This window comes from Andrographis paniculata, unplaced genomic scaffold (genome assembly GCF_009805555.1).
Source record: "Andrographis paniculata isolate CXL003 unplaced genomic scaffold, ASM980555v1 Contig22END, whole genome shotgun sequence".
NCBI classification, from domain to species: Eukaryota; Viridiplantae; Streptophyta; class Magnoliopsida; order Lamiales; family Acanthaceae; genus Andrographis; species Andrographis paniculata.
The window spans coordinates 4,050,658-4,069,966 of NW_026137513.1; the positions used below are offsets into that span (position 1 = coordinate 4,050,658).

General features: G+C 36.2%; 3 protein-coding genes across 3 annotated transcripts; all 3 read right to left on the reverse strand.

Moving 5' to 3' along the window:
- Positions 1 to 2,969: 2,969 nt before the first annotated feature.
- LOC127245477 (pentatricopeptide repeat-containing protein At4g33990) lies at positions 2,970 to 5,807 on the reverse strand. The gene is made up of 2 exons (XM_051266388.1): positions 5,657 to 5,807; positions 2,970 to 5,424 (listed from the first exon to the last, which is right to left on the reverse strand). Exons 1-2 carry the CDS (start codon positions 5,662 to 5,664, stop codon positions 2,973 to 2,975), a joined length of 2,460 nt encoding a protein of 819 aa, XP_051122345.1. The 5' UTR covers positions 5,665 to 5,807; the 3' UTR covers positions 2,970 to 2,972.
- Positions 5,808 to 6,918: 1,111 nt separating this feature from the next.
- LOC127245668 (pyruvate dehydrogenase E1 component subunit alpha, mitochondrial-like) lies at positions 6,919 to 10,468 on the reverse strand. The gene is made up of 8 exons (XM_051266672.1): positions 9,659 to 10,468; positions 9,291 to 9,370; positions 8,928 to 9,005; positions 8,095 to 8,190; positions 7,941 to 8,012; positions 7,715 to 7,768; positions 7,549 to 7,614; positions 6,919 to 7,421 (listed from the first exon to the last, which is right to left on the reverse strand). Exons 1-8 carry the CDS (start codon positions 10,335 to 10,337, stop codon positions 7,377 to 7,379), a joined length of 1,170 nt encoding a protein of 389 aa, XP_051122629.1. The 5' UTR covers positions 10,338 to 10,468; the 3' UTR covers positions 6,919 to 7,376.
- Positions 10,469 to 10,718: 250 nt separating this feature from the next.
- Positions 10,719 to 17,672, reverse strand: LOC127245667 (paired amphipathic helix protein Sin3-like 5). The gene is made up of 20 exons (XM_051266671.1): positions 16,967 to 17,672; positions 16,448 to 16,609; positions 16,168 to 16,351; positions 15,975 to 16,073; positions 15,718 to 15,891; positions 15,465 to 15,639; positions 15,106 to 15,242; positions 14,783 to 14,858; positions 14,428 to 14,702; positions 14,194 to 14,348; positions 13,978 to 14,105; positions 13,638 to 13,892; positions 13,000 to 13,551; positions 12,478 to 12,923; positions 12,290 to 12,390; positions 12,059 to 12,197; positions 11,818 to 11,970; positions 11,594 to 11,751; positions 11,399 to 11,510; positions 10,719 to 11,327 (listed from the first exon to the last, which is right to left on the reverse strand). The coding sequence occupies exons 1-20, from the start codon at positions 17,044 to 17,046 to the stop codon at positions 11,160 to 11,162; spliced, it is 3,729 nt and encodes a 1,242-aa protein (XP_051122628.1). The 5' UTR covers positions 17,047 to 17,672; the 3' UTR covers positions 10,719 to 11,159.
- Positions 17,673 to 19,309: the final 1,637 nt, after the last annotated feature.

The window sequence follows — 19,309 nt, forward strand, 5'->3', positions numbered from 1 at the left end:
GCCACGTGATCACTTGCTCTCCACCTTTCTATTTTGCACATTTCCCCTTATACTATACTCTATTTACGTTTACACCCCCCCACAAAATATAGATGCTTATTTCATTATTATTATTATTGTTAATTTTACAAAATTAATTTTTCATTATTGTTATTTGATAAATTAAAATCCATTTGAAAATCCAGACAAGTTCATGAACCCTATGCAGGAAATAAAATTGAAGTTATTCATGGTTTGTGTAAATCAAAAGATGAAATTAAGATTCCTGCCACCAACTTGCCAATTTTAATTTAAGATTTCCATGTTTTGGTTTTGTTAAACAAGTACCTACTTGCCCTATTTTAATCAACCAATTAGCCAATTAGGACATTTATTTTGTCACTTAAAAAACCACGTATAACCTGCCCATGAATTTTAATAATGTTATTTATTATTATTATTATTATTATTATTATTGTTTCTAAAGGTGGTTGGATTATAGCAATGCACCTTCATTACTTACTTCAATTTAAAATTATATATAGATATATATATATATATTAAAAAGTACTAGTACAAACTACAAACTAAAAACTACAAACCAACATTCCAATAGCTCACCTAATTTGGTTAAAAAGGACAAAATAGAAAAGGTAAAATTGCTTATATCTCTCATGTGATTTCGAAATTCAGCGTAAAATATTCATGTATTTTAAAAAATTGCATAATATCCCCTTATACTTTAAAAAACGTTGCATGAAACCCTACAGCTATGAAACTTTCCTTGCGTGATAAGAAGATGATTTCCTATCTATATGTTTTTGCATGACAGAGGGGTTTTATGCAATATTTTTGAAATTATAAGTGAACGTTATGCAATTTTTTAAAGTAAAATGAGGATTTATGCTGAGTGTCGAAACCACAAAGTGGTTTATGCAACATCTTTTAAGGTATAAGGGGGCGTCATACAATTTTTAAAGAAGAGGGGAAATTTACGCTAAGTTTCGAAACCACAAGGGAGTTATGGGCAATTTTGCCAATAGAAAATAATAAAGATTTTAGTGTGAATCCTGAATTGAAAACTATTGTATGATTTTTTTTTTAAGCATAATTTCTTCAAATTTTATTATTTGAACTCTCTATTTTTTAAAAATATCCGATCAAATATTATTTTCACATCAAATCAAAATCAATTTTTTTTCAAACTCATATTCCCTCGGTTCCGAAACTATAGTATTTGTTGTGTTGGACACAAGATTTAAGGAATATTGATATTATATTGATAGTGGACAAAAAGTATAGGTAAAAGATATTTTTGTCTTTGTGAGTGTATTAGTGTAAAATGTAGTGACAATTGTGTAATACTCCCTCCGTCCAGTTACAAAGTATATATATTTCTATTTTGGGACGTCCAATTACAAAGTAATCATTGCATTAAATACCCTACTTTTTTTTTTTTCATAAATACCCTTACTTTACATTACATAATTACTTTTTATAAAAAAAAAAATAAGGGCAAAAATCTCATTACACTACTTTTTACCTACACACTATAATTAAAATACTATTATTTCTTAAATTCCGTGCTAAAAAAGTAAATGTATACTTCTTGCTTGGACGGATGAAGTAATAATGAAAGAGTAAGAGTAATTATATAGTAATATAATTATTTATGAAAATAAAAATATTATTTTAAGATAAATAAAAAATAGTAAATAAAATTATTCTATTGGATCGGAAGGATTAAAAAAAACACAACCTATTTATTTGTTCATTTTATTAATATTAAATTAGTGTTAATAATATTTCTCATTATTGGCATATGATTCGTTTTGTATTATAAATATTTAAAATTTAAATATGAGGGGAGTGATGGATGAGAATATTTATTGTGATGTGATTAAATTGGGAAGAGCGACGGTGCAGTGAGTGATGGTGCGGTGCAGTACAGTGCCTTAGGATTCCCTGAACCATAAATATATATAAATTGGCACCAGAATTTCTGCAATATATTAATTAGCCCCCCCAATTCGAACTGTACTACACAGCCCACTTGTGAAAACCAGTCTGTCAGACGGTGTCGTTTTGTCCGCCCACAGGTCTTCATATTCACCGCCCATAAAAGGACCATCACAGATCCTTTTAATAAATAAATAAATATATATATGTAATATGCATGTGCTAAAAAAATTGCAAATTTCTAGATTTTCATAGAATCTATCAATTGGGTTTTTTTGGGTCATTGTTGTTTTTTTGTTGGGTTATTTTTAAAAGGGTTTTTAATTTGAATCTATCCATGTTCGTAATTGTTATGTTGTACTATTTGCTTAATTAGACAAGAAGACAAAATTTGAATTTAATAATATTTCGGCTTAACAACCTATTCAATTTTTTTTTTGTCTGCCCATAATAAATTATCCATTTTTTTAAATAATCTTATCTATCATTACAAATATCTTTACCACTTATAATATATTACACAAATATTATTACTTTTTTATATCACGTAATACTAATAAGATTATTTTAGTTATTTCCACTGCCTATCAATATAATACTAATATACCTTAATCTCTGTGTAATGGATATATAAAAGGGACAGGGAGTAGAAGTTTTAGAAATTTTAAAAATTTTCTACTAGGTTAGTTAAAAAATTTCACCTCGAATCGTTTAACGAATTCATCCTCACACTACTGAACTATATGCCTCATCTATATGCCTCATGGGCCTCAATACTCGATTCATCGTTAACTCTCAACCATTTCAAATGTTCATCGACAAATGTGGTTTCACTATCGTCAAATTTTTCTCAATCTTCCCGCGTAAAATTTCGCAAAATCAATAGATATTTAAACAAATCATCAAGAAAATTGGTACCTCGACTCGAAGCACATGGAACGCGCCACTTTCGAATCTCCAGGTCGATGATCTCCCAAGCTCACAACTTTTGCATTGTCTTAACCAAATCCAATCGAGTCGAAGTAAACATCGAATCACCAATAATCCCCGCAAGAACAAGCCCCGTCGTGGAAACGATGAAACCGATTCGAATCTCTTACTATGATCTCCCTCTCCGTAATCTTCGATATAAACTTCGTCACCGTGTGGCAATCCCCGCATACCCTTAAATTTTTGTAAATTCGAATCATAGTTTTCGGGGGTGTATTCAGAATACCGTACATTATAGCCAATCGCTCGCTGTGACTCGTAAGAATATTTTCTTTCTCGTCATCTTCAACATCTTGTAATACGAAACTATGGTCGGGAAAATACCCGAGGCTCTTCATTTTCGCGGTTAATTTCGCCAGTTCTTTGTAGATCTCCGCACTCTGCGGGTGCGATTGATTTCCCGTAAAGAAGATTTCGACGTTGCTATTAAGCTCGATCGAACTCCATCCGGGCGTCTTCCGGAGGCCTCGGTCCCTCGCCAACAATCTCATCTCATCCGCGCCGTCCCATCTCCCCAAATTCGCGTACAAATTCGACATCAAAACATAGTATCCGACATCACTTGAATCGATTTCAAATAATCGATCGGATGCTTTTCTACCCAATTCGACATTTCCATGGATTCTACAAGCGCCAAGAACCGCACCCCATATCGTAGCGTCGGGTCTCACAGGCATCATCTCGATAAAGTCGATCGCTTTTTGCAGTAGCCCGGCCCTCCCATACAAATCAACCATGCATCCGTAGTGCTTCATGATAGGTTTAATTCCGTAATCTTTCTTCATCGCACGGAAATAACGTTCCCCTAGATCGACAAAACCCGAATGGCTACAACCAGTCAATAGCGACACAAATGTCACATGATCTGGCTCGATCCCTTCACTTAACATCTCATTGAAAAGTCGTACGGATGTCTCGCCGTTTCCGTGAAGCCCGTGACACAATATTACGGCATTCCAAGGCACGGATGTTTCCCTCGACATATTATAAAATAACGACATTGCTTCGTCGAGTCTCCCACATTTTCCATATAGATCGATAAGACAAGTACCTAGAAACGAGTTGGAGTCGAGCCCTTCTTTGACAGCCTGATTATGAATCTTCTTTCCTTCTCTTAGAGCTCCGATATGAGCATACGCCGGTAAAATCGACACCCACGTCTCTAAATTAGGCGCCACATGCTCGCTTTCTTTCATATGGCGAAAAACCTTAATAGCTTCACTAGCGAGACCATTTTGAGCGTAGCCTGCGATCATGGTGTTCCACGCAATTACATCCTTATAGGGAAGTTCGTCAAAAACCTTTTGGGCAGAGTCAGTGACGCCTAATTTTGCGTACATGTCGACAATAGCATTCCCAATAACAGTATCTGCTGTAATCCAACATCTTCTTACGACATATCCATGAACAGAGTATCCAAACAGAAAATTCTTAGTCTGAGCAGCGCTCGAAGCCAAGCTGACTAGTGTGAGCACGTCTGGCTTAACTTTACTAACTCGCATTCGATGAAAGAATCGAAGCGCATCAATTGGACAGTCGTTTTGCTCATACGCCGCAATTATAGAGTTCCACGACACTATATCTCTAACGGCCATATCGTCAAAGACATTTTGCGCGCAAATTAACTCGCCAAATTTTGCGTACATATTTATCAAGGCATTGGATACGAATAAACTGAACTCCATACCTTGTTTTATCGTAAACACATGGATCAGCATCCCGTATAACTTATCGCTCATCAGTGCACAAACCGAGAGAATGGATACAACCGTCACGGAATCCATTCGTATGCCCTCCATTCCCATATTATTCAAGATCCTGAATGCTTCCTTAGCATTACCACATTGGCAAAATCCAGAAATCATCGAGTTCCAACATCCCATATCGCGGTACGGCATTTCCTTGAAGATATTATATGCGCTGCTAGGACGGCTAAAACGACAGTACATATGCACCAAGGAAGCAGCCACAAACAAATCCCATTCAAACCCTAACTTCACAATCCAGCAATGCAGCCTCCTGCCATCATCAAAAGCAGTACAAGCTTTAAGAACAGCAGGAAATGTGTACGAATCAGGTCGAGCATCGGAATTCGACAGCATTTCAAAGGCACATCTAACTGCTTCACCAAAATGACGACTCCGGACATAAGCCGATACCATTGAGTTCCAAGTATAGGCATCTTTTCTTTGTATTCGATTGAAAATTTTTCTCGAAGAGGAGACATCACCAAGATGAGAATACAAATTGACAAGCCTTGTGGCAACAAAACTTCCCCACGCTTTACCCGATACAATTAGAAGTGCATGAACACGCTTTGCAGCCTCCGCTGTAGTGCACGTATCATATAGAAGTTCAAAATCAATCTCTCGGCTCCTTTTACCTGTTCCATTCGACAAACTGCGTATATACCTCAGACGTTGGTAATCCAAGAGGCAATAGCTTCGAGATGACGGCGAATTCAATAAATGCCCACTTCTGCCGATGGGCAGCAACCTGCACATAACAAACATAATCGAACTCTGTAAATAACAACAGAAACGAAGTTTCGGCATCTTTATTCAATCGGCTCCAAAATCCCCTGTCAATTCCTTAATTGTGACCTTAATCATACAGCATTTACACAAACTCCACTTCCAACCATCAAAACAACGACGCCCATAGTACGAAATGTAAACAGAATCAAAACAGCTGAAAAAAACATAAATCAGATGCATGACGACCATACCTGAACATTCCATATAGATTAAACCCACACCCGTTAGTTGCTCCGCCACAAGAATTTGGAATTTCAGGGTTTTAGCCGTTTGGAGGAGACGAAGAGAGATAGACAGTGAAAGAGGGGATGTTGATTAAGCAGTAAGAAGCCCAAAATCTCAACTGGTCCGGCCCAACAAGGTATTTAATTATTTATAGTATAAATTGATTATTCTTTATTTAATGAATTTATATTACTATTACATTTTTAATACTATACACAATTAATTTTTAACAATTTTTTGTGTGCGCGTGTGCAACATTCAGCATGGTAACAACACATATATTTGGCAAATAACGTTTTGAAAAGCTTCCATAATTTTTAGTTGTTTGACCAATAAAAAAATAATTGAGGTGTTTTTAGTAAATTAGGTTTTTGAAATAGTTTTTGGATCCAAAAAGCTAAAAAGCTAACTTACTCAACGTTTTGAAATAACTTTTTCTGTAAAATTTTTTTTATTGTTTATATGCCCTTAAAAATTTATTATGCATTTATAGTTTTACTTTTATAAATTTAAAATAATTAATTTTTATATATAATTATTTTAATTGTAAAATATATAAATTTATTAAAAGCAATATAAAATATAAATATAAATATTAATAATTTATTTTTATATTAAATTATATTATATAAATTTTATACTAAAAATAAATTAAATAAATTAAATTTATTGAAAATTATAAATATAATGAATTAATCGATAACTAACATAATAAATATATACACGAAAAATTTATTTTTTTATATTTTATATCATTTTCAATAGAAAAAACTATTTTTATATTTTAGTAAAAATATATTATTATTTTTAAATCTTACTCTAATAAAAATAAATACTTTTATAACACTTTTACAATTTTCAATAACTAATAACAAAAAAGTTTTAAACATTCTAAACTTAAAAGAACATAATTGAATATATTAGAAACAAAAATAAAATAGAAATGTCTGTATAAACAGCTAATATCAAACAGTTTTTACCAAACATTTTAATACAAACAACTAATCGAATCAGCTAGTCAAACCAGCCAATTGAATCAGCTAACAGCCAAACTCGCCCTAAATAAAATAATATTGTCATCCAATTTTATTTATTTTAAATTTTTTTCTAAATTTATTTTTGATTTTTATTTTTAAATAAAAAATAAAACCTTTTCTACTTTCAAATAAGCACACAATGGGAACAACAGAACAAATAGATATAATATAGAACCGACTGTGAATAGGGATATTGCAAAAATGGTCTTTAAATACATTTGATACATGACAAAGTACAAATCAGAGTCACATATGATGTTCAAATTCACACACTTGCATTTGAGTTCTGCAGAAACCTTATGAATGGCAAGAAAAATAATGGCAGCAGATCCACATATCCTATTACAAGAACCCAAAAATACCCGATGCTTTCTTGCCAGCCACACATAGTTTGTTTAGTGTGACTTGTTTTATCGGGTCTAATTTGCAGAGTATTAGGCTTAGCTATAATTTACCTAGAAAGAACTCGAAAAGTACAGTTTCACATATTTTAAAAATATCCAAAAACTCTGGAAAAAATAAAAGTAGAATAACAAGACCAAGAATTATGAACAGCCAATGTATGTCTAAGCTTTTCTTTCTTTAGATACCGTCCGCTAGTTCCTGGAGGATGAGGCGACTGGCGCCGGTGCCTTTTTGATCTCCCGCTTCAAGGGAGCGTCGCTCTCAATTCTTTCCTGTCAGCTCCGAATGCCTGTCACAATTTGAATTAGATAGATATGAAATGATGATAATCCAAAAAAATCAAATAACAATTGTTGTTTAGCATAAGGTTGGTCCTTATCGAACATTTGAAGAAGGAAAGGGTCTGTCTAACTAACCTCGGTTCCATAGCCTTTAACATATACATTAGTAAAAAGCTCGGAAGGGTCAGGCAAGGGACTCTCCTGTAAAAATCATATTCAGTACGATATAGTTGTGACACAAATCAACAGTCATCAAAACTTCAGATTCCTTCGAAATAAACCATAATTAAGCATTTCTGACCTTGGCTTTTGCAATGGCATCGTCTACCTCCTTTCTTATTTCTTTCTCCCTATCCTGATTTCAAACCAAAACGATGAACCATCTCAGCATATATATATATATATATATATATTTTAAGATGAAATGTTTGACATAACGATTCATTCAGTTGAGGGAGATGCATAATTCCGAAGCCATGATTGAGTACTACATAGAATGAAGAAAGAGAATTATGTAACTATGCTACCTTCAGTTCTTTCTCAGTGGCTATATCATGAGCTAGTAAAAGCTTTCTGATTCTTTCGATAGGATCACGCTCCTGTAGAACAGAAAATTAAGTAGGTGAGTAACCGAGCATTCAGGCACTTTACCTTCAGGGATAATAGTCACAGAATATCCACCTGTCTAACGCCGCTAATTTCATCACGCGTACGATATGTGCTCCCAGGATCAGACATAGAGTGACCGTGATATCTGTAGGTGTCCATTTCGAGAATCTGAGAAGAATTAAGACGGACAGGGTTAATAAATTTAGCAAAAAATGAACACTGGATGTTGTTAAATAAGTGTTTATAGCCATTTGTACCATATGAGATAATCAGAAATAAGTCCAGATTTGCATGCTCAGGTAACAATTTTATCATAGTACAATAGCACCAGAATTTCAACTGGAAATTTACAAATAAGAAATTATTTTATCTATTTTTTCGTAGAGCATTTTTGGAATATAATCTTCTTATCTAACCAAAACAACAAACAATATGCATTTCCATAAAGTTACACGTATTTATTGTGTTACAAATACAATTATTTAACAACATTTTGGTCATTCACATCTGTGACCTCTATAAATGCAAAGGTACTCCCTTAAAACAGCTTCTCACAGATCAAATCTAGTTAATTTGTTCATCAGGTAAAACCTCCGGGCACCATACAGTACACATGATTAGATGGAAAGTTTGAACCATCTCAGCAGTGAAAAGAAGACCTAAAACATAGTTGTTTTTTAAAACGTATCCAAACTATTCATTAAAAAAATAAAATCTGTTCTCTTTTTATAGGTGATCCAATAGAGTATTTCGACTTCCTGCCTCTATTATACGAGCTACATGATATGAATGTTTGTGTATGCCTAAGTATGAGCATGCTTCAGTACAACAGGTCTAATGAATGAAGGATAGTCAACTACACAAGTGCACTAAAAAATAACAGGAAGCCTAATTCATGAACTCACAATCGGTCCATTCTTTAGAACGTGCTCCTTAGCAAATTTGCACGCTTGTTTCACAGCTAAAGCGTCCATACCATCAACCTGAGACAATAAATATTGAACAAGAATAAGGAGAGGCTTCGAAGTAAGTTCTCAATAATGATTGTTTCATCATTGGACTAAAATTTGAGTATGCATAGAGCATAGTTACTATACAATCAGGACAAGGTCACACCAAAGTAGCCCGGAAACATAAGTTATACGACAATTTCATTATTGTTCTTCATAATCTATTCTCCAATCAAATGTGTCCCATAACGCATGTACTCAATTTGAGAAGCATGTCATGCACAAGAAAATAAATAAGAACAAAGAAAACCATCCCACCTTCAACCCTGGAACATAATCACCTCTCTTGTAATAAGCTGGACTCTTGGCTGCCCTCCATTCTGCTGTGCCCATTCCATCTGTAGACCAATGTGATCAAGCAAATGAAACATCCATATGAAGAAAGACAGACTTAATGCACTCATTTCACTTCAATTTAGGGCAATCTGAATTGTAAAATTAACAAAATGAAACCCATAATTCATCCATTCAGAATATCCTATGAACAAAACTAACTTTGAAAAGCAAACCATAGCAGAAACTGTACTTTAATTCATAGTTCATACTCAACAATAAAAGGATCATTCTTCTAACCAATACTTCAAATAGCAGTATAAGAGAAATCGAATTCTAGGATAGCATCTTACAGTGATTGTTCTCGCAGACCAGAATAGCAGGCAGGTCCCAAAGCGCTGCCATATTCAACGCCTCAAACAACTGTCCCTGGTTTGCAGCACCGTCGCCATAGAGCGTAAAAGTCACATTCTCGTCCTTGCTATATTTCTGCGCGAAGGCCAATCCGCAGCCTAACGGAACCTGCGCGCCAACTATTCCATGTCCGCCATAGAAACCTCCATCTTTCTTATAAAAATGCATCGAGCCTCCTTTCCCTTTCGAGCACCCATCTTTCCTTCCCATAAGCTCCGCGAACGATTCCAGAAGCGTTCCGCCGCGCGCCAGGAAGATGCAGTGATCGCGATACGCGGTGATAATGCAGTCCTTTTTCGTGATTGCAGCCTCCATCCCGACGGAGACCGCTTCCTGCCCGTCGTACAGGTGGCAGAAACCTCGAATTAGCTTCGCTTTATAGAGCGAATCGGCAGCGATTTCCATGCGGCGCATAAGAGCCATGTCGTTGAAGAAGGAGAGAAGCTCCTCAGGGCTAGTTTCCACGGAGCGAGAGGGCGGATCGATCTTGTGGCCGGTGAATGGTACGGAGGTCTCGATCGTAAGGGAGGACGTCGATGCGGCCGCGAAGTGGCGCGTGGCGACGGCGACAACTTTCTGTAGGCCGGGGACGGCGGCGCGGCGTGTCACATGAGCCATATCTGCCGTCGATTCGAGATCCGAAGTCGGAAAAAATGTCCGATGGAAGAGCGAGAAGGCAGTTAAGGTGTCGTGTCGAGTTTGGTGTCGCGAACTTGCGAATATATAAAAATTAAAAGAAAAGTCAAATTAGTACAAAGGAATGGAATAAAAAGCTAATGATACCTCCGTCTCCCATAATTTTATTTTACTGTAAACACAATAATTTATAAATATTAATAATAATAATAATAATAATAATAATAATAATAATAATAAATAATTTAAAATAATTATGATATAATAATTTAAATTTAAAACATATTAAAATGTACAACTTTTTTGGCCATGTAATAAAACTAGATAAAAATTATCTTCTCTAGTACAAAGGGATTTGCCAAGTCGAAATCACAAAAAAAACCATGAAATAATTTTGTCATATAATTATTTTATACGTAAAAGTAGAGGTAAAAATATCAAAAATGAAAATTGTACCAAGCAAGTAAAAATAAGTTGAGCGAAAAACTAACAGTAGCTACAAATATAAATTTTCTAATTTTCGTGCAAATTTGAAAATAGTGATATCATTATACTGCAAATTGAAAATATTCGCCAATTGACACCACCACAAAAGAAAGAAAAAAAAGATGAATTAAAGTTATTGAAAAATGATCGACTTGTATAGTGCAAGAATGCATAGCACAGCAGCTTCCCTTCGATAATCCTTTATTGGACAATAAGTGTGTTTCTATCTAAACTTATCATATGACAAAAGCTAGAATCGACACAATCCCATGTTGAAAAACAGAACACAATCAGGCTATATAGATCAGTATAAATTAATTATTGTGCTTCCCTCACAACTGCAAATCGGGTCTTTGCCAGTGATTCCAACAGCTTCAAAAGTTCGTCGCTAAACGTCCGTTTCTGTTTCTTCCTCCGAGCGTCGCCGTCGCACGCCTTCGTCCGACCACGATACAGGAAGTCTTCAGTGTCCAGAACATAAGCCACCTGATACATACGACGTTCGAGTGGCGCGTGAAAGAAATAAATACGATGTCGGGATTAGGTGATGTTCTTACCTTTTTTGTGTTGGTGTTGACTTTCATCTCCACGCCGTTTCGGATTATCAGCCCTTCGAGGGCTTCACAGGCATCGGAATTTTCATCTCCGGTTGAAAATTTGTCCCGGTTTCTGCAATTTAGGACAAGGACGTGAGAACATGTGGGCGAAAAAAATTTTGACATATCGAAGATTTTTTCCCAGACATGATCTACCTCTTTAAGAATACCCCGGGCTTCTTTGTCCGGGCGGGAACAGGCGGTTCGCCGTTCAAATAAGCTGCGACGTCGTGGTCCATACAAACGGAAATCGGCTCGAGTTTATCGGGCTCGTTTCTCATGAGCTGGACGGTCACGTGGATCGGGACATCCGACTGCGACAGAAGTTTGTAAGAATTAACGTCCGGTAGTTTGGTAATCAAAGGGCGAGAAAAACATACGCATTCGATTCGATATAAATCATCTTCCGGAAGATGGAGACGGGCGTTCTTGTAGTAAACTGCATCCGAGGAAGTTTTGGGGTTTCTCGAATTCTCGTACGCGTAGAGTTGGACGAGTTTGTTTTCCATGTCCCCATCAGCAATCTTGTTCAGCTGTAAGAGAAACGTTTTAGTCGCAAAGTACCCAAAAAGCACAAAAAATTAAAACGTAAAACGTAAAACGAGAGCGTTGCGGGAGAACCTGCTCGACAAGTTTACGTATCAGTTTGTCTAATGTGAAGAGGACGTAAGATTGAGCCCCGACAATAGCCCGGCACTCATCCTCAAACCTTGTATTGTCGAACGCCCCTTGCAGCAACTTGTTCAGCGCAACCTTAAACCTGGTACAAACGCCGAGTTTACGTTAAATCACGTCCGAATATAAGGTTCGCCCGCAAAAAAAGTGTCGAGAAACTAGATTAGAACAAACCACCTTTCATATGGCTCGTCCAGATTCGCATTGTTCAAAAACTTCCATTTATTTTCAGGCGATAAAGAATGCAACTTTGCGCTACGCATTCTTTCATACAGTATCTGTCGGATCGAGGCAATGTAACGTATTATCGACGCATAAACGAATCCGAGTTTAAAATTAAAAAATAGGAACAGGATAGTTCTTACCTGGTGCAGCCTGAACAGTGAATAGAAGGATTTGTTTCCATAGAAGACGCGGTAATTCTTGTCGCTGCCATTCGATAGAGTCGAGAATTTTAATGAAATGGGTTTCGCCGACAGTAAGCCATCGGCTTCTCCTTCACTCTCAGCCATTTTGTCGTTCTCATCGTCTTCATCAGGCTCACACTCTTCTTCGTTAACAGACTCACTTGCCGAAACGTCGCCATTTACGGAACCATTCTCGGCGCCCGAGAAACTGTTGGCACTCTCATCTCCATCATCGGCGGCATTGGCGTCAGTTTCTTCTACCGCAATACACATTTCTTCTTTCATGACGGTATTGTTGTCTTCTGCAGATTTTGGATCCTCGAGATTCTTAACCGCGGATTTACTCGCTTCCGGCTGTGATTCTTGAGTAGTAATGGCTTTTAATCCACAATCAGAGTTAGATCCTGACAATGGAGATTAACGGCTACATTAGAAGGGACAAGAACAGTATATAACAAATTCACGACGGCTTTGCATTACCCTTCCTTGCAGCTGAAGCATTTTCATCGCTGGCGCTCTTTTCTCCAGCCGACATCGTAACAGTATCAGTCGGATTAGGCACATTTTGTGAGGTATCGATATTTTCTGCACCAGGCGTAAAATCGTCATTAACCCCAACATCATTGTTTTTGGCAGCCAGATCTCCATTTTCAGCTGTGTCGGGTGATTTTTTCCGGGCTCCTTTGTCGGCAGGACTACCATTCTCTTTACTTTCCAAACTTTCAGCTACACAATTGTTAGCTTCCGAAGGGCCGTTTTTGTCTTCTGCATTTGAAGGATGGGAAGAAATACCAAAGAAAGGGTGAAGAAAGTTCGTCCAAATCTTCATGAATTTGCCATGCTCCTCGGGCGTACAAAGTTTCCCACAAGAATATTTCATGATCTGATATAGATCTTTATGGATATCGGGATCAGGATACTCGAATTCCATGTGAGGTCTTATCGGCTGTCTATAGCCTGCGCTGATAGAGAGGGCTATTTCATCTTCATTCTGATTCTTTTCACTTATTTCTTTGATCTCTGCCAACAATGCTGAATCACAGAAAGCCGTACGTGAAATAGTTAAGAGACAAACAGTTGATATTCAACATCGTTTACAATTAAGTTATCGTGATTACCTTTGGCGCTCAAGTTCCTCTCATCCTGCTGTTTAAAGTAGAAGCTCCTATGATCAAGCGATTTGTGGTAGTTTTTAGCGTAAATTTCGGACCAAACTTTGTTAAATTGAGCACGGCAACTCTCCCACTGCTGTTGCTTCTGCTTCAGCCGGAATAAAAGAACAGGTAGAGAACCAGGAGCATTCTTCTTCACTATATCCAACATGTCAAGCCCGTGATCACCGTACAAACGTTCAATCACCCGCTGATGAAGAGCTGGAACAAGAATGGCACATAAGGTATATGTATATATATATATATATATAAACATATGCACGCATTAATGGAATCATCAAGGCACCTGTCAAGTGATCTTCGAGACAAAATGAACCTTCTGCGCCATCTGCGTGAGAAGTCATAGTGATGGAGAGTTCTTCGATACGCTTTGCTGTCGATTTCACAGCTTCCAGCAACATGTCAAGTTCGAACCTGGTATCGTATTCAGGTCACAAATGCCAATTACAACACAGAAATACAGAATATATTAAAAAAAAAAAGAAAAAATCTTTTTCTTTACCTGTCATCCTCGCACCGAAACAAACTTTCTTCATATTGATTTTTACGCATGTGTTTGAATGAGTAATCCTCACTTCCCGAAGTAACAGACACCCAACGATCATTCAAAACCTGAGCACCAATCTCTGTTCGACAGCTCGCTTGTGGAATCGGGTACTGTTTCATGGACAAGCGCATTCAGCTAGTGGAATGTAAGTGAAGCTCAATTATGAAAAATTTAAGTAAGAAAGCCTACATTTTCAGGAAGAAGTCGATAACTCGGAGTGCAGCTTTCACAGTTAGTGAGATCAAGCTCTTGGATGGGTTTCATCGGGAATTTCTCCCTGCTTGCATAAGGCGACATTTTCTGCGCCACGCTATCTCTGCCATTAAAGTTGAGACCTTTGTCGTGTCTGTACCTTTCTCCATTCTCAGAGTCTCTATGCCTATCTCTATTTGCCCTGTCATGCTCTATCCCATCGACTTCCAATTTCGAAGATCTTGTAACATGTTTATTGCTCCTCGAGCTTCCTGAAATGGGAAAGGTAGATCTTGTAAAATTTTGTAAAATTTAGTAAATTTTACGAAAAGAGCATATGCTATATGATTACCGATCTTCTCAATGTAAGTTATGAAATCTTCGCACGCCGCAAAAAGGTCTTGATGTGTTCCAAATAAACCAGCTAGCTGAAATTTTTTTTTTAAAAAAAAAAATGTACGGTTGAAATTAGTTTCTGGCCATGTAGGAAAAGGAACAAATGAACAAACAGATCGGTGATTATTAAGAGTCAGTTAGGGCAATAAATATTCAAACATCAAGAACAATATGTGAAGCAATAAACACAAACGTTGAGAAACGGAAATTCGATAGAAATAAGCTCAAGTAAGTTGAAGCTAAAGAAAAGAAACGCAAATCTTTGGAGAAAATTTTTACCAGATTTCTAAATTGGCTTGCTGAAAAGAACTTGCTTTTGTAGGAACGGATGCAATCATAAATTTTCTCCAAATTTTCACGATCCTTAATTCTTTCCTTCACCTTCTCGAGGAATGCGGATTCTGGGTCTGGGGTTCCTGGACAAATTGTAATAAATATCATATTAATTTTACATATAATCTAATTATGAATTTGAAACGACTGATAAACAGATACAGTAACGATATTATTGGTTAACACTGATTATACAATAACAGACAAGAATCGATGATTATTAATTTTTTTTATACTAAGCATGTAGTGCTGCAAAATAAAATCCACACAGCACATTATGACAAGAATCTCATTCTCTCTCTTACCTCGTTGAAATCGGTCTGCTCCAGATTCATCCTGATTAGCAAATTTTCTTTTGTGGTCCGCATTATCAGCATGTTCCTTCTCGTATCTGTCCGCAACTTCTCTTTTCTCAGTTACTTTTTCGACATGATTCAACTTATCTGAATTATGATGGTTTGCATATGGAACAGCTAATTTCTGGAACATGTTTGCAAAAACATTACATCGCCACTCTTAATTAGATAACCACACCATTGAATACGAAAGAAAAATTACCTTTTCAACATGCATCGGCCTTGCTGAGGTCATTGGAGAGCTTCGATCATTCCCAAGGCGAGCAGTGTTTCTGCTAGCCGGTTGAAACTCAACAAATGTTGTGTCCGAACCATCAGGCAAGAAATGTGTGAACTCAACAAGTAGGTCATGGTGTTCGCGAAAAAGAACTTCAACCTACAAATGAGCATCACAAACTCCTAACTTTCGAATAATCTTCCTTCTGATAAAAACATCCATGAAATGTGATCATAGCATACCTCCTGATAAACCTCCGATATGGATTTATTATCTCTTCTGTACATATTCAAAATTTCAAGGAATGATTTGTAAATATGATCATGGCCTTGAAATCTAGCCTGCAATTAAAAAATTTGAAGTTTTTTACTCAATTCTGGAGATGTTTTATATACGAATACAGAAATGTAGCAACGAAAGGCTTTGCTGATGTACCTTGATTTTGTTAACAAAATTAATTGCTTCATCGAATTCTACTGGCTTCTTCTTCAGAAATTCATCCTCAGGTGGGAGTGTGATTTCATATCCTTTCGGCAGAAAGGCATTGAACCCCAAAATTAGGTCCCGATTACCTTTAAATAGCTCCTTCACTTTGGCTATGACACCATAGGTGTCGAGTCTGCAAATAACCATGCCAACAAAATGCAACAATTATCTGAGCCTACTGCGAGTGAGGAATTTGTAAATGAATTTAAGAACAAACTTATTCTTCTACCTTTGAGCCTTGAAATCTTTCATGACATCAAGAAATTCGTCGTACTTATCCTTCTTGTCTTGAAAAATTTCCTTCACAGACTTGAGATAAGTTAAGGCATCTGTTGTTGTCAGTTTCGGCATGCTGCTTGCCGTCGAAATCTGGGCAGCCATCGGCAAAGACCTTCATTTCCCCCAAAATACAAATCCATAAGACGAAAAACAAAGATCTTCACAGCAATCAAGAGAATCAATTTCCTTCAACAACTCAAATTGATCACATCATCAAAATCAAACCATGTAATCGTTAGAACAAACTCCATACCCTTCGATTGATTAAATCCCCAATGACCATAAAACTCAAAACTAAGAAGATTGCAGAGATTATTTATCCCTAAGGATGCACGTAGAGACCATAATCAAAAGCGCCAAGCTTCTCAATTTGACGAGTTCATAAACAATGCTAAAACTGGACAGTAGGATCACCAATACACCATCGTTTACAACCCGAAAATTTCTAAATCCAAACATAAAAACTTACGGTTCGACAGGGGGCGGCGGCGACACGGCGGGGCGTTTGTGTTGGGAACCGACGAACCCATCGTCTCTAGACCTCTTCATTTCCAAGTCGCTTCCCCAAATTCGAACCAAGATCACGCTTCAATTCAGTGCAACAGAGAAAAGAAATTTGTTGCCCAACCGCGCCGGGGGAAACCAATCAGCGAAACTCAATTGCACCCAAAAAGGCAACGAAAATTAGATCTACGGACCAGTGAATCACGCCGACCGATTAACCGGAACGCCGAGATCACCTCCCAACAATTCAATCACGAGGCCACAATCATACCAAAGGAAACAAATCGCGAACACTCGAACGAACACACATTACTTGGATTGCATCCAACTCGATTACCCAGACGCGAACAAAAACAAGAAAATCAGAACAAAAGGCAAAAACTGGAGCTTGAGAATTTACACGCCGAGAGGTCTTGTGGGTCTCCTCGTCGAGACGAATCAATGAATTGGCGAGGGAGTGTTTATCTCGTAATGTGGGCGGTGTGTGTATGCATATAATGTACGTATATATATATATAATGTATTCGACGAGACGTTTCTTCTTGAAGGAGATAAAATAAATAAAGATTTATATATATGTATATAACTATATATAAAATATATGGAATTGTAATATTGGGCTATCCAAGAATTGGAGAAGAAAGCAAAAATCCTTCGAGGATCGATAACAGGCCGCCGCTGAAGATGAAGGCGTTGAGATGGCTTTAATATAAATCTTGAATGTTGAGGGGGTAAATGTGAATTCGATTTGTTTTAAGGGACTAGGTTGAAATTTCATGCAAACTTGTTTTAGGGAAACAACATTGTGGGCTGGGGGGATTTCGTCATGGCATAAATTTTATTTAACTGAATTTACAAGGGTTTGAATTTGATTTGAGATGTTAGGGTTAGGAAATATATATATATATATGGTGACAAAATTTGGAATTTTGGAAAGGCCCAATTTCAATTAGGGGAAAATTTGATAATTATTTTGAAATCCCAGCTCATATTTCCACCCTCTCAATTAATAATTAATAAATATGTTTGAATAGTCAATTATCTGTGGCCGTAAATTACAAAGCCCATTATTGGCCCATCAATTTAAGAATATGGGCTTTTATTTGATTGCTACCATACAAATATTTCATTTGTTATTGGGCCCTTAATTATTATTATGGCCCAATATTGCATTTTGTTACTGGTCGTAATTATTACTATTTTGGGCCCAAAACTGAATATTTATTGGGATGAATGGTTACTTCTATGGCCCAGTAGTGCATTTTTTATTTTATATTTTGTAGAAAAAAAAAAAAAGGTTAAACCGCACAAAATTCACCCGTAGTTTCATGAAATTGCACCAAATCCTTCGTATTTCTAAAATTGCATCAAACTCCGCCGTAGTTTCATAAACTTTGTGTCTAACCCCCTCAGCGGTCCTTATTTAACGGTATTTAACCTAGCTCAAACTGCGAATAAATTTTAGAATATCAATTTCTAAATCCCTAAAATTACAAATATATTTATTTTTTTATATTTACGCTCAAAAAATAGTAAATATACTCAAAAATAGTTATTTTTCACATGTTTTAAGAGTTTATTTTTACTATTTTTTTAGGCTAAATATATATATAATAATAAATTTGTAATTTTAGGGCTTTAGAAATTGAGATTCTAAAATTTATTTGCAGTTTGAGCGCATTTAGGTCAAATACCGTTAAATAAGAACCGCTGAGGGGGTTAAAGGCAAAGTTTATGAAACCACGATGGAGTTTGACGCAGTTTTAGAAGTACGGGGGATTTGGTGCAATTTTATGAAATCACGGGCAGATTTTGTGCAATTTAGCAAAAATAAAATAAAATAAAATCATGGGGATGAGTTTGGTTAGGAGTGGAATTGGGATTTTGAGAATAATAAGGTTATTCTTATATATACATTTTTATAGTATCTAAATCACAATTAAGATTAGTTTGGTTAGGAGTTGAAATTGGGGATGAATTTGATAATTTTTTCTAAAATAAAAATAATTGATTATGTGTTGATTGATGATAGTTAGTTGAAGTAGATGCTATTGATTTGAATAAAAAAATAATAATAATGAATTAAAGAGTATCGATTAATTATATATTAATTTATTATTAAACTAAACAAGAGGCGTCGAGGAGTATATTTAAGATTTGATAATTTTATTTTTAAATACGGTCAATGACTTGTAACTACTGAAATAGAAAGGAATGGTGGCACGGTGGGTACAACAGCAATCCGACTCATAGTAAAGATAGAAAAAGAAGAAGGAATCAGGGATACATTAATTTATTTATTTATTTA

Coding starts and splice junctions, on each gene's coding strand:
- LOC127245668 (XM_051266672.1), bottom strand. CDS start 10,337: ATGGCTCATGTGACACGCCGCGCCGCCGTCCCCGGCCTACAGAAAGTT. Junction 8,191..8,927: donor TTCTAAAGAATGGACCGATT/GTGAGTTCATGA, acceptor AATTCTTCTCAG/ATTCTCGAAATGGACACCTA. Junction 8,013..8,094: donor AAATTAGCGGCGTTAGACAG/GTGGATATTCTG, acceptor TCTGTTCTACAG/GAGCGTGATCCTATCGAAAG.
- LOC127245667 (XM_051266671.1), bottom strand. CDS start 17,046: ATGAAGAGGTCTAGAGACGATGGGTTCGTCGGTTCCCAACACAAACGC. Junction 16,352..16,447: donor AAAGATTTCAAGGCTCAAAG/GTAGAAGAATAA, acceptor GGTTATTTGCAG/ACTCGACACCTATGGTGTCA. Junction 14,106..14,193: donor TTTCGGTGCGAGGATGACAG/GTAAAGAAAAAG, acceptor ATACGATACCAG/GTTCGAACTTGACATGTTGC.